Source organism: Pavona decussata, unplaced genomic scaffold, assembly GCF_977016875.1.
Source record: "Pavona decussata unplaced genomic scaffold, jaPavDecu1.1 SCAFFOLD_72, whole genome shotgun sequence".
Lineage (NCBI taxonomy): Eukaryota > Metazoa > Cnidaria > Anthozoa > Scleractinia > Agariciidae > Pavona > Pavona decussata.
The window spans coordinates 4,311,348-4,325,902 of record NW_028145491.1 but is presented as its reverse complement, the minus strand read 5'-3'; the positions used below and the strand labels follow the sequence as shown (position 1 = coordinate 4,325,902).

At 40.2% G+C, this 14,555-nt stretch overlaps 3 protein-coding genes across 3 annotated transcripts in view; 2 read left to right on the top strand and 1 right to left on the bottom strand.

The window, feature by feature from the left end:
* The window catches only part of LOC146477062 (uncharacterized), a 450,556-nt gene that overhangs the window by 134,835 nt on the left and 301,166 nt on the right, over positions 1-14,555 (top strand). The window lies entirely within an intron of this gene.
* Positions 8,488-9,934, top strand: LOC146477071 (uncharacterized). The gene is made up of 2 exons (XM_085113994.1): positions 8,488-8,976; positions 9,275-9,934. Exons 1-2 carry the CDS (start codon positions 8,488-8,490, stop codon positions 9,932-9,934), a joined length of 1,149 nt encoding a protein of 382 aa, XP_084970120.1.
* On the bottom strand, positions 9,971-14,397 carry LOC146477070 (uncharacterized). The gene is made up of 4 exons (XM_085113993.1): positions 13,501-14,397; positions 12,441-12,531; positions 12,073-12,393; positions 9,971-11,633 (listed from the first exon to the last, which is right to left on the bottom strand). Exons 1-4 carry the CDS (start codon positions 14,110-14,112, stop codon positions 10,942-10,944), a joined length of 1,716 nt encoding a protein of 571 aa, XP_084970119.1. The 5' UTR covers positions 14,113-14,397; the 3' UTR covers positions 9,971-10,941.

Genomic DNA, 14,555 nt, shown 5'->3' with positions numbered 1-14,555 from the left:
TTAGGGTCAAATTATGTGTCATTTATGAAACACCTAAATTTAGGTTTTTGAGAAACCGAGGATAAAAATTTAGGTTTTTGAGAAACCGAGGATTTACGTTTTTTGAGTTCATTGTTGAATCAGGTATGAAATCAGTGATATTTTCAAAAGTGTGCTTATAGCCCCAAACATCTAACTACTTCTCACCCCTGGATTCTTTCTAAGGATTGCCTCTATTCTCCATTCCAGCTTTATGATGCCAGCCTGGGAGCTTCTGCAGTGCCAAATGGCCCGAAAGTACACTTATAAACCGAAAAGTTACCAATTAGAATGTGTTTGTGCTCGCGAGCAAAACAACAACGGTTTAAATAGGTGACGTCACAAAAAAAACTTGAGTCCTCGTTATTGCAGAGCGGCGAACATTTCAAAGGAGATCTTCATATACGACAACTAAATCCGTTTTGGTCATCTACATCGAGATAATTGTCCAGAGAGACCAAGAAATTTGGCAGTGAAAGGGTTAAGGGAAGAAATCAAGGTCACGTGACCGGGACTTGTGACATCACCAGATGAAAGCCATAGACAAGCATTACTCAAAACTATGGTTGCAGCTAGGACATCCAGGATTAGGGTTAAGATCTAGGGTTAGGGTTAAGTTCTGGCCCTTAGGGTGAGGTACGTGTGAGGGCTATGGTTTGGACGAGGGTAAGTCACGTGACAGACACTCCCACCCAACTTTGACACTATTGGATAAATGCCTGTCGCCTTTGGCTATCTTGAGTCTAAAATACTTTTTCATTTAAGCCGAAATTTCAAAATAACTTCCCGTCTTACTCTGATTTCGTCCTTTCTTACAACGTTGGTCATTTTTGGGCTTTATCAGCTACCCTCCCCCTCTAGTTCTAATTTCCTGTACTCAGATCTCTACAATACTTTGCAAAAATACTAATATCGATGATATTTGCCGATTGGCATGGTTTCCGAGTTGAAATTAACGAGTGGCTCACAACCAGTATCTTTAGTTGACCCTTTCACTGCTAAAGGCGACTAATGTCGCCGTTTTAGAGGCTACCACTATCAAGATTGGCCACGTTCTCAAATCCAGAAATCTGATTATAATGGTCTACTAATAGTGTTAATTAGTAGGTGTTTTAGGATTTAAGAGCAAATAAACTGAGTTTATCTTCCGTTTGCCGTTCCATATCAACATTTATTTTCAAGCAAAACCAAAAATGCCCGTTTTCTGCGGCATCGCGGAGCTGAAAGACACACATCTTTGCTTCCAACTTTTTAATTCAAAATCTCATTTTAAAACCCAAATTCCTTCATGACAGCAAACCTTAATCTCATGACTAAGCATTTATCTCCAATTTTGCCTCTCACGCGTACAGCTGTTCGAACATCAGCCATTTGATTCGAGCCACTTTTCAAAGCCCGTATTTTCCCCTTTGCCGTCCGAGTTGCATTCTGGGTAATTTCGATACAACGACGAAATGGAGGTCCCGCCATCTTAATTCAGTAGTTTTTTTATAAGTGTCGAGCCACCCGGTCCTACTGGCAAAATATCGCACACATCGTTTTCTTTGCAAGTCAAATCTTCCCCAAATTGCCTAGGTAGGTCCGAGAATCCACCCACAGAACGGCCACAGAGACAACTTCACTCGTGAGCCACCATGACTCGATACGAACACTTTTGGCGTCCCAGTCGCTATGAAATTATCTCTCACCTCTGGATTCTTTCAGAGGATTGCCTCTACTCTCCATTCCAGCTTTATGATGCCAGCCTGGGAGCTTCTGCAGTGCCAAATGGCCCGAAAGTACACTTATAAACCGACAACTTACCAATTAGAATGTGTTTGTGCTCGCGAGCAAAACAACAACGGTTCAAATAGGTGACGTCACAAAAAAACTTGAGTCCTCGTTATTGCAGAGCAGCAAACATTACAAAGGAGATCTTTATATAGGACACCTAAATCCGTTTTGGTCATCTACATCGAGATAATTGTCCAGAGAGACCAAGAAATTTGGCAGTGAAAGGGTTAAGGGAAGAAATCAAGGTCACGTGACCGGGACTTGTGACATCACCAGATGAAAGCCATAGACAAGCATTACTCAAAACTATGGTTGCAGCTAGGATATCCAGGATTAGGGTTAAGATCTAGGGTTAGGGTTAAGTTCTGGCCCTTAGGGTGAGGTACGTGTGAGGGCTATGGTTTGGACGAGGGTAAGTCACGTGACAGACACTCCCACCCAACTTTGACACTATTGGATAAATGCCTGTTGTCCTTTGGCTATCTTGAGTCTAAAATACTTTTTCATTTAAGCCGAAATTTCAAAATAACTTCCCGTCTTACTCTGATTTCGTCCTTTCTTACAACGTTGGTCATTTTTGGGCTCATGTCAGCTACCCTCCCCCTCTAGTTCTAATTTCCTGTACTCAGATCTCTACAATACTTTGCAAAAATACTAATATCGATGATATTTGCCGATTGGCATGGTTTCCGAGTTGAAATTAACGAGTGGCTCACAACCAGTATCTTTAGTTAACCCTTTCACTGCTAAAGGCGACTAATGTCGCCGTTTTAGAGGCTATCACTTTCAAGATTGGCCACGTTCTCAAATCCAGAAATCTGATTATTGTGGTCTACTAATAGTGTTAATTAGTAAGTGTTTTAGGCTTTAAGAGCAAATAAACTGAGTTTATCTTCCGTTTGCCGTTCCATATCAACATTTATTTTCAAGCAAAACCAAAAATGCCCGTTTTCTGCGGCATCGCGGAGCTGAAAGACACACATCTTTGCTTCCAATTTTTTAATTCAAAATCTCATTTTAAAACCCAAATTCCTTCATGACAGCAAACCTTAATCTCATGACTAAGCATTTATCTCCAATTTTGCCTCTCACGCGTACAGCTGTTCGAACATCAGCCATTTGATTCGAGCCACTTTTCAAAGCCCGTATTTTCCCCTTTGCCGTCCGAGTTGCATTCTGGGTAATTTCGATACAACGACGAAATGGAGGTCCCGCCATCTTAATTCAGTAGTTTTTTTATAAGTGTCGAGCCACCCGGTCCTACTGGCAAAATATCGCACACATCGTTTTCTTTGCAAGTCAAATCTGCCCCAAATTGCCTAGGTAGGTCCGAGAATCCACCCACAGAACGGCCACAGAGACAACTTCACTCGTGAGCCACCATGACTCGATACGAACACTTTTGGCGTCCCAGTCGCTATGAAATTATCTCTCACCTCTGGATTCTTTCAGAGGATTGCCTCTACTCTCCATTCCAGCTTTATGATGCCAGCCTGGGAGCTTCTGCAGTGCAAAATGGCCCGAAAGTACACTTATCAACCGACAACTTACCAATTAGAATGTGTTTGTACTCGTGAGCAAAACAACAACGGTTCAAATAGGTGACGTCACAAAAAAACTTGAGTCCTCGTTATTGCAGAGCAGCGAACATTTCAAAGGAGATCTTCATATAGGACACCTAAATCCGTTTTGGTCATCTACATCGAGATAATTGTCCAGAGAGACCAAGAAATTTGGCAGTGAAAGGGTTAAGGGAAAAATCAAGGTCACGTGACCGGGACTTGTGACATCACCAGATGAAAGCCATAGACAAGCATTACTCAAAACTATGGTTGCAGCTAGGATATCCAGGATTAGGGTTAAGATCTAGGATTAGGGTTAAGTTCTGGCCCTTAGGGTGAGGTACGTGTGAGGGCTATGGTTTGGACGAGGGTAAGTCACGTGACAGACACTCCCACCCAACTTTGACACTATTGGATAAATGCCTGTCGCCTTTGGCTATCTTGAGTCTAAAATACTTTTTCATTTAAGCCGAAATTTCAAAATAACTTCCCGTCTTACTCTGATTTCGTCCTTTCTTACAACGTTGGTCATTTTTGGGCTCATGTCAGCTACCCTCCCCCTCTAGTTCTAATTTCCTGTACTCAGATCTCTACAATACTTTGCAAAAATACTAATATCGATGATATTTGTCGATTGGCATGGTTTCCGAGTTGAAATTAACGAGTGGCTGACAACCAGTATCTTTAGTTAACCCTTTCACTGCTCGTCTACAAAGTGTGATATAAAGTAATTATATGCTGGCTGAAGGCAAGCCAATGCTTATGCTTCCCACTGATTGGTGAAGAGCAATGTTTCCATGAACTGTTGCCCCAATAACAGCACTGCAATTAGGAAAGCAATGATTCGTCACTTCCGCCTCTAATTTCCCGATTTCTTCATCAGCTATAAGGGAAAGTGGCCCATCTTCTTCAAAGTCATGACATCAAATGTGATTGCAGGTTCTACTCCTTTAACTGGGCTAATTGCTGTGAACCATTAATGATGGGCTGACGTTTTGTTTCTGTTTCCTCTGGTAGGCCCTCTCCATTGACAAAAGTTGGAATGTCACCAAAACAGTTAAGCACTTGATTAACTGATGGTTTACAGCCACCTCTTTGAAAACTCCTACAACCTATACATGTTCTGAAAGAAGAGATTCCATACTATTATCTTTAATACCGAGGTATATAACAGAAGCTAAAGAAAAAATATGACAAATCTTGAAAAAGAAAAAAAACAAGAAAAATAAGAAAATTTTTTAAAGTTTGCAAATGTCAAACTGTTAGCCAAATGGAACAGGTCTTAAACAGAGAATATGAATGTTTTAGTCACTTAACACTGATTGAAAAAGTTTGTTACATGAGAACCTTTCAAAAACAAATTTTGCTTGTTGGATCTCATTCTGACAGATCATATGAATTGTACCGTATGGGCAATAAATATTACTGTACCAGTTCAACAAAAACTGTTCACACAAAAGTGGCACATTGAAATGCTTCCAAAAAACTGCTTCAATGATAAACTTTTTCACTATTTACATAGTATAGAAAGTTTTCATCTGGATCTTCCTTGAAGTGGCGTATTAGGTCCAGCCCTTGGTCTACCATTGGCATCCTTTAGCCTTTTGGGGCCATCTCTTGATGGATCGTCAAAAAGGTACTCGTGTAAGTTGTGGTACCTCCCAAAACATGGTGCTGGACAGATGCCCAATCATTGCTGGTGTCAACCAGTTGGATGAACACTTTGTATTTCCCGTGAGTTTCAGTGACCACAGGGTGGTGAAAGAGCATGTGATTGAAGCAAGTGTCTGGCAGTATTTGACTCCTGTCAGAAAACAATTTCCTCCGATTAGTTGTTGCAAGAGTGTATCTTTGAATTGACCAAGAGTGGTATCTGGGTGGCCTGCTTTCTGATACAGGATGTTTGCATTTAGCACAGCAACCTCAAGCATGACCAAACCGGCTTCTTTTCAAAGGCAAAAATTGCCTGAATTGGACTCTTCCCTTGAATTGTATCAAAGTTTCATCCAAAGATAAATTCTGTGATAGTGAGTATACTGAAGTAAACCTTGGAAACAGAATATTTAGAAATGGTCTTATTTTCTACAGTTTATCCCTATTAGGATCTGCAGGAACTGGTGCATTGTCATTGTTTACAAAATGCATAAGCCTTAGAATTGCAAGGTAGCGATCTCTAGCCATTGTGTTTGCGAATAATGGAGTATTAGTGACTGCATTAGAGGACCAGTACGATTTGAGGTTGTTTTTTTTTTTAAGTAAGCCCATGGCCCATGTGAGACCAAGCTAAGCTTTCAACTCAGGGACACCAAAATGTTGGAGACTGCCTAATAAATCCGCATCAAGTTTACTTTTTTGCCACCCAAGGTGGATGCTCTCACTGACAATCAGTTGGTAAACATGATTGGTGAATAACATGAAATAATCGATGCAAGTGGAATTAGCAGGCATATCAACTTTGATGCCTTCATGTCTTCATTGAAATCCACCCCTCCTGGAGCTTGAACATGACAAGACCATTGCAAATTTGAATAATCTTGGTCATTGCCATCCTCAGTACTATCATCTTCGTCTTCAGTTTCATAGCTAGATTCCTCCGAAGCACTACTATCAGTGTCAGAAGGCTCTTCGTTCTCAGAATCTATGTGAACAGCACGAGCAATATGGAGGAAGGCCACGGGCAGTTCGTCTTTGTTAACAAAAGTCAACTCAGCCGACGCAGCAGCTGCCATTTGCCTTTATTTGGCTAAAACACTTCTTCATAAACACTTGGTGACACCATATTTAAAAGGATATTACAATTTGATCAAGTATGCGCATGCCAAAATTTCTCAAAAGTTCAAAATATGGGTTTTCAGTCATTTTTTTCTATGAAAGACACTATAATTTGTAATACATGAGGTAGCTACCATTCAGTGTTACCATTCACTCACGGAAAGAGCGAAAATAGCTCCTGAAAGGGGTGACGTAATTATGGAGGTACATATGCGTAGTTCGTCCCCTAGGGGTTAAAAGCATTTCCTGAAGAAAGATCACTGTGTGCAAATACACTGATCCAAGAGGTAACAAACTTGTCAAAGGCTGGCTTGCGCATTTTTTCACCAACAGATCAAGTGCATGGTTTAAGAATCCAATATCCACAAAATGGGGATACAAAATCTTCATGTATTGTTACATTGTTGACAGATGCTCGATTCCTCATTGAGGCAAGCAGAAGGCCAGGTGGAATCGCAAATTCTACAGACAGAGTTCTTAGAAGCTCATGTGTTGACTCTTCTCCACTCATAGGCCTTGTTACCAACAGAAGAAGACGAGCTGTTTCCAATTAATAACAAAGCATAGTACCATATTCAGAGCTTCCGCCACATGGGTTTTCCCATCAAATATTACACTTACAGTTATTTCTTCTTTGACTTTCTTCTTTTTCTCTATGGCAATCACATATATCAACTTAGACAGATCCCCACTGGAAGTTAACGAAAATGCTTCTTCCTTGACTAAGTCTCAGAAATGGTCTTAAGGGAACTCCTACTTTGTTATCGTACACAGCTAGGCTTTCTACAATGTTTCTTTTCCTTGCTTCTTTCTTTGCAATACGGATCTTTCCAGATGCTTGTTTTGTTGACTCAATATGGCTTAGAATGATCGTCTTTTCTAGACCGATTTCTTCATGGCAACATTACAAAAAAGCTTACCATTTGAGACCATCAAGTTTTCTCTAGGAAACTCTTCCACTCTGACAGAAGGGTCAGTGTTCTTCTGGTTGGAACTGTCTTTTGGTGGACGGTATCACTTGCCATCTTTAGCAAGATTGCGAGGAATCAACCTTTTTCTTAATAAATCTGTTGGAGATCACAAGGTGTTAAGAATTGTCGCTGTTCTTTTTTTTGTGATTATCCTCATTGGATTGTTGAGATTCATCCAAGGAGGACAAAGTTGTTAAACTCGAACTGCTAGAGGTACTGAAAGCCATGTTTTTTTTGCTAATTTGTAACCAGGCCTGGTCTTGAAATGTATAAAATACAAGGAGTCAAAGAAATTTTTATTTTGTTTTATTCTTTCTTATTTTTTATTTATGTAATATTTTCTGTTTGCACTATTATTCCAGCATAGTTCTTGTTTTGTTTTTGTTTTTTGCCTTATTACGTTCAAAATTATGCCAGTATAATGTGAACAAACCACTAACTGGCTGAAAAACCAAGTGAGCAACTCGGATAGTGTCTGGATATACAGCTGGTATGCGTTGCTGGACCAGTGACCTAAGGCCTGAATCACATGGTCAGGAACTCCATTGTGAGCGGCCACAGTCACTGCCCCAATGCGAAAGCTATGGCTTGAGACGGAACCCTAAATGCCTGCTGCGGACAGGATCCTATGTAGACAGTCAGTAAGATAAGCCCGAGACAGAGGTCGCCCATCTTGAAAAAGGAAAAGATGTCCAGCCCTGTTCCCCCTAGAATTCAGATAGACCAAAAGCGACTGAACAGCACAAAGTGGAGAATTGCCTCTGCTAATGTGAATGAAGCACCCCTTGAGAAAGAGGTCCGTCTTGGACGCCTTAAGGCGGACACGAAGAGAGGTGGGCAATTTATAGCAGTCAACAGCTATATCTGCCAAGCTCTGATGAACATCTTGAGAAAAGCTGCCTAAATTTGGAACTGTAAACTCCGTAGAGTGGAGAAAACGAAAAAAAAAAAAACAAACAAACTGCCAGTGGCCCAGAACGTGCAGTGATCCGGAATGCTCAGGTCCTATGGCAAGCCAAACATGACAAAAGTGGGTTGAGTTTAAAATCCCCTATTGAGTTTCAGTAATTGATATGTGAGTTTAAAAATCACTGCATGAGAATGAGAAATCACTATACGAGAATGAAAAACTGCCACACGAGATTAGAAATCACCATTCGAGTTTCAGTAATTGATATGTGAGTTTAAAGAAATCACTGCACGAGAATGAAAAACTGCCACACGAGATTAGAATTAAAATCACCAACCGAGTTTTTGTAACCGCTATGTGAGTTTAAAAATCACTACATGAGAATGAGAAATCATCACTCGAGATTATCGATTAGTTTTTTGAGCCGGTGAGCATCAGCTAGTCAGCGGAGCGCAGTTTTGGCGGGAATTTCGAAATCAAAATGGCGGAACAAATAAGTGCAGAAGATTTGACAGAGTTTCTTGATTCTCTCAGAAGAACAATTGAAAGAATAGCGGCAGTTTATCACGCATCTGATCTTGTATGTTTTGAAATCTGTGAAAGGAGACTTGAGGAACACATTAGAATTCTTATCGCCATATCACTGACACAGAATTCCTCGTCTGGAAATCTGTTTGAGTTGTTGGAAGATTCTTTGGCGGTATTAGTAAGAAAGATGTCAGACATTTTGAATGTATCACGCTATTGTCCTAAGGAAAGGAGTCAATTGGCATTATCCGCAAGCACAGGACGAAGACCGGCCTATAATATTACAAAGGAAATGATAGAGCAACTGCGTGAAACAGGAATGAACTGGACAAGCATAGCAACATGCCTTGGAATCTCTGTCCAAACACTGTACAGACGAAGGATGGAGTTTGGAGTAGAAAATAATTTCACAGAAATTACGGATGAAGAATTAGACAGAGAGGTACAGCAGACTCTTACCTTGACACCATATAGTGGGGAAACCTACGTTAGGGGTAGTCTCAAAGGTAGGGGCATAAACGTTCAAAGGTTCAGAGTCAGGGAAAGTTTGAAGAGGATAGACGGCATAGGTAGAGCTGTGCGACGTCGGTATGCGATCTGTCGGAGAACCTATAATGTCACTGGTCCTAATCATCTATGGCATATCGACTCAAACCATAAACTAATCTCTTGGAGATTTGTCATACATGGATACATCGATGGATACAGTAGAACTATAGTATATCTGAAATGCTGCACAGAAAACAAAGCAAGCACAGTACTTCGATATTTTGAGCAAGGAGTACAAGAGTTTGCGTGGCGACCAAGGTATGGAGAATGTTGATGTGGCAAGGTACAAGATCGTTAGCCGGGGATCAGACCGAGGTAGTTTTATCGCTGGCAGGAGCGTTCATAATCAGCGAATCGAAAGGCTTTGGGCGGAAGTTAACAGAGTTAGCTCAGCACTGTACAAAGATTTGTTTGATTTCCTTGAGAATAGTGGAACTTTGGACTCACTTGATGAACTACACCTGCTTGCCTTGCAGTATGTGTTTGTTCCTCGGATCAATGCCTCTCTTCGTGAGTTCACAAGCCAGTGGAATCACCATGGAATTAGAACAGTAGGCCACCAAACACCCTTGGCAATGTGGTACACTGGATTACTCACTGCTCCCGAAGAATCAATTGTCACGAATTGGCAGACATATGGAATAGATTATGAAGGTCCACTGACTGATATTGAAACAGACAACAACGTTGTTGTGCCAGAGTCACCCATTCAGCTCACAGATCACCAACTGCAAGAATTGCACCGAAGAATTGATCCTCTTTCTGATGATGGCAACAATGGAATTGATCACTTTCTAAACACCGTCACAATCATTGAAGGTTTCATTGAGGGGACTAATATGCATACATAGGCGAAACAAGTCAGAGTAGATTTGCTACTCGTCGAATTTAAGCCTGAAGGTCGTTTCGTTACAGAAGCATATACTCTATAAGATCTACGAAACACAAACCTTAGTTGCAAATATATTGTACCCAAACCTCCTGCGCAGTTAGAACACAATCGACTGGCTTGTCTTGTTCAGCTACCGGCGATTTGTTTCTTATCCACAAACTATTACCTGTACTTAAATTGCTATTTCTACATGAAATCATTGTGGCTATAATAGTAACATTACAAATGACCACCCAGACTGCAGTGAACTACGTCAACTCAAGATTTATTGATGTCAATAAGATGATGGCAAGCAAAATGTTATTTGAAATTGTGCTCTTTAAATGGCACATTGTCAATGATTTCACACCTAGCCTACCAGTGGCATAAGTTTTAAGGTAAATAGTGAAGTTTAAATGGACGTAACTTTGACCTGTTGTTATGTTAACATGAATGTACCTATACGTTTGGATACAAGAAATATAAGCACTCCCAAGTCTCTCACTGGGAAAACACTTAAACATCAAACAGTAAAAATTGCCAACATTAACTCTTTAAAACTATTGAATGCTATATGTACACTCAAGCCTGAAATGGCAGTCATTGGGAACAAGGACTTAAACTAAAGGAATCAAACAATATTGAACGACCAAGCACCCTTTTCGTTTATGAGAGAGCTGAATTCCTCGGCTAGCTCTGAATATGATTGGTATGTGGAAGGCAGCTCAAGTATGGGCCCACAAGTTCTAATTACTGGTCTACGTCCAGCCCCATCAAGCAAACTGAATGTAACCAAGACTGATTCACATGTAATGACATTACCCCCTGTCAAAAATGAAAAAAATTGAGAGACAGCCTGTCCATCCAGGGACCTAATATACCTCTTCAGATGATCCAGAGCCATTCTCTCTGGTTCATTTTGGGGATTTGCATCCAGAAGCTTGATAATTTTCTTGGGTGTTGGCTTCTTTTCGAGATACATTTCCTTCAAGCCCTCGAGGTTTTGAAAGCCCGGTTATATGCTTTCAAGACTGAAAGTATTGGTATAAAACAATCAATAATGTACCTGGGCTTTTGCAGGAGCTCTTGCTGTGTTAATTCGTGAATAACCCGTGAAATGTTCTCTTCAGTTACTTTGGTATAACACTTAAAATTGCTCAGGAAATCTAAAAGGTCCTCATCATTAGGGTCAAAGTTATCCCCAAGTGCAGTTTGAACAGTTTCCCTTTCCTCTGTTGATACATAGAGTAAAAATGATTCCAACAGGAAACTGTTTGAAATACTTTCTTCTCCAAACAACACTGATGCTATAACAGCACGTGACAAAAATATTGGAAAATAATTATACCTTTTGACACCGAACACAATTACCCGTGCAATTGCTTCCCACTGTGTTTTCTGAAGTTCATGCCTTATGCATGGTACTTTTTCCTGTGTTCCAACAGTTAAGGAATGGTACACAAGTTGCCAAAAGCTAGTTAGTATCTCCCTTATAACACCCTCTCCTATGCCGTCCTCGATATTCCCATCATTCCCAATAACAGTTACATTTAAATTTACATTTATCATGGTGGGGTCACTGAACAATTCTATTAGGTCATCCTTTAAAAGAGCTCGATGCAGGTACACATGTTTTGAAAACTCAGCATCTAAAACAGAGGGAAGAACAAAAGGATCATCTGCAACACAAAGGAAAAAAAGGTCGTGAGATAGAGCTAGGAATGACAAGATCTACCTAATGATCAATGGCATGTACATGATTTTAAATATCAGGTTGGGAATGTTCAACCTCTTAAATATTCATTGTTAGCCATTTGTAAAATTTAGGTTCCTTTCTATTTTTCAGATCAATGGTGGAAAATATGACAACTACATGTACATGGATTTTATGTTCTCTTACATGTATTATTAGTGTCTATAACAGCTTTTACTATAGAAGATGTTTAACCAATCTACCAATACATTTGTGGATGCCACTTTTATCAAAACTTTGATAGGAGACAGTACTTTTGTTGGATTATATTTAACACAGCACATGGTTAAAAAAGGATAAATATCAATTAATAATAAGCTGTTCTAAATTTATTTCTTCGTTCAACAGACCCTGGAAACAGGTACCTGCATCTGCTATATTCCCACTTGGCCCTGGACTTTGATCAGTACTGACTTGTTGTTGCTGTGGCAACTGACTAGACTGTGAAACACCAGGGTCAATGTTAAGGGGTACACTCTGTCCAAGAGTTGAGGTTACACTTGCGGTAGTAGGATGAGCTTGTGTAGCCCCAGGACCTGTCTCAATGTCAAGGGTTGCACTCTGTATTGGACTGGAAGTCACAGCTGAAGTTGTAGGATGGGCTTGTGCCACAGTCGAGCTTGTTGTGGGGATGTTGGATAGATTCTGATCAGCATTTGTTGTTACCCTTGAAGTTGCATCATGGCCTTGGGTAACATTTCGACAGCTGAATCTGCATAAGGATTGGTTCTACGTTTAGTCACAGGGTCTGGTAACATTCGTGCTAGCACTTCATCATCATCGTCGTCAAATTTACATCCGGGATCATCTTTAGTATCCACATCCTTAAAAACAATCAACAGAATTACTTAGAAAAAAAAATTGAGAAGCAGCAGATGTATTAAGAGGTCCTAGTATTCTACATGGGGGCATGATCAGTAGTGTAAATAGGAGTTACAGACTTAATTCTTGGGATGCCAGAGGACATTCCTGAGATGCTTGAGTAACTTAAGTCTGACTATGGACTTTAGGTCACGTGACAAAAGTAAATATGGATGAGGGCATACATGAAGGAGAAAACAATAACAACACATGTGTGTTGATTTTAAGCAAACATCATATGAAGAAATGGTGACAAGTTTTTTGTGTGCATTTACAACTTCCATTGATGGAAGTTGTCCCCAAAGCAGTAATAAATCATGTTAACAAACAGCAAAGGAATGATGTGAAGAATGGTAGATACAATCCTTTATGGTAAAATTTTGTTTCTGATGTTGATATTCACTTTTGTCATGTGACCCAAAGTCCATAGTCCACCCCTCAGACTTAATTTCTCAGGTATCTCAGGAATGTACTCTGACATCCCAAGAATTGAGTCCATAACCCTTATTTACCCTACCATCATCACTATCGTCATTGTCATTATCACCATTAGAGGTCTGCTTTACATGACCTGACGCTATGTACTCTAACTTAATACCCAACAAATCTCCTCAGCCCTTCTGTCCCCAGCCAAATGCAAAAGGTGCAATGAATGAATAAAAACTTTATTAAACTGTCTATGTTTTTAGCTATAAGCTTATGGGGGACACTGTAAAATAGCATGTTAAATACCAGATAGATTTCACTAAAAAAAATAAAATAAAGAAAATAATTTTTCTTAATTTTGTGTAGGTTATCATTTACAAAATTTGTTAAAAAGCCTAAAAGCGTATAAATATTTACAAGAGTTGAAAAGCAATATTAGGCATTACTTGAACAAATGACATTCATCGTCTTGGCAAGAATTCAAATCGAATTACTTCAAGCCTCACCTCTACAAGACCAGGCAGCAACACTTTATTAGGCCTTACATACACAGGCTTGTTCCTGAAAAGGCGATGTAAGATTACACCAGTAATCCCTTCTTGACCAGGTGCAAGTGTCGGCTTAACGAGCTTATTGTGAACTGACATCACGATTTCTATGTCCACCAGGGCAGGGATAGTTTCTCCAAACGCCTCCATTATGGTTGTTTCAACCTGCACTTCGTTCATGGCTTTAGAAAACTGACAAGCACTAAGCACGTGACCATGCTCAGTTAATGCTATTCTCCTTCCCTGGCGTGGCACAACACTTTCTGCTGGGCCAGCAAGTAATATCAAATCACACAAGAATGGAGTATTTTCTTTTGCCTTGGATCTTGGCCGATTTGTTCTGTTCCTTATATTGGAGGTGCCAATTCGTCTCATGTTCGTGAGGCGCCTGAAATGCGAAGAACTTGCAACTGCATTTTGAGTTAGGCTCGAACTTGGATTAACTTGCGAGCGTCCAAAAACACGGGATACTTCAGCATTAACACTCGATGTTGGCTGAGACATTTGATCTGTTAACACTCGAACTTCCTGAAGCAGTTGACGCAGTTGCTGCTCCTGCTGCTGTGCCATTTTTTAATCCCCGGACGCGAAGATCCCCGCAAAACCGATGAACGGCAATCAATATGGCGGGAGAGTGTCCACACAAACTGCGCTCCGCTGACTAGCTGATGCTCACCGGCTCAAAAAAACTAATCGATAATCTCGAGTGATGATTTCTCATTCTCGTGTAGTGATTTCTAAACTCACATAGCGATTATAAAAACTCGGTTGGCGATTTTAAACTCGAATGGTGATTACTAATCTCGCATGGGTGTTTTTCATTCTCGACAGGTAATTTCTAATCTCGTGTGGCAGTTTTTCATTCTCGTATAGTGATTTCTCATTCTCATGCAGTGATTTTTGACATTTTTTAAACTCACATATCAATTACTGAAACTCAATAGGGGATTTTAAACTCAACCCACTTTTGTCATGTTTGGCTTGCCATAAGGTCCAATGAGTTAAATGCTAAA

What these genes read in the sequence shown, in the direction of transcription:
- LOC146477071 (XM_085113994.1), top strand. Translation starts at nt 8,488, where the DNA reads ATGGCGGAACAAATAAGTGCAGAAGATTTGACAGAGTTTCTTGATTCT. An exon ending in ATGAAGAATTAGACAGAGAG is followed by an intron (nt 8,977 to 9,274) that starts GTACAGCAGACT and finishes AATGCTGCACAG; the next exon opens with AAAACAAAGCAAGCACAGTA.
- LOC146477070 (XM_085113993.1), bottom strand. Translation starts at nt 14,112, where the DNA reads ATGGCACAGCAGCAGGAGCAGCAACTGCGTCAACTGCTTCAGGAAGTT. An exon ending in ACCAGACCCTGTGACTAAAC is followed by an intron (nt 12,394 to 12,440) that starts GTAGAACCAATC and finishes ATGTTACCCAAG; the next exon opens with GCCATGATGCAACTTCAAGG. An exon ending in TGGGAATATAGCAGATGCAG is followed by an intron (nt 11,634 to 12,072) that starts GTACCTGTTTCC and finishes TTTGTGTTGCAG; the next exon opens with ATGATCCTTTTGTTCTTCCC.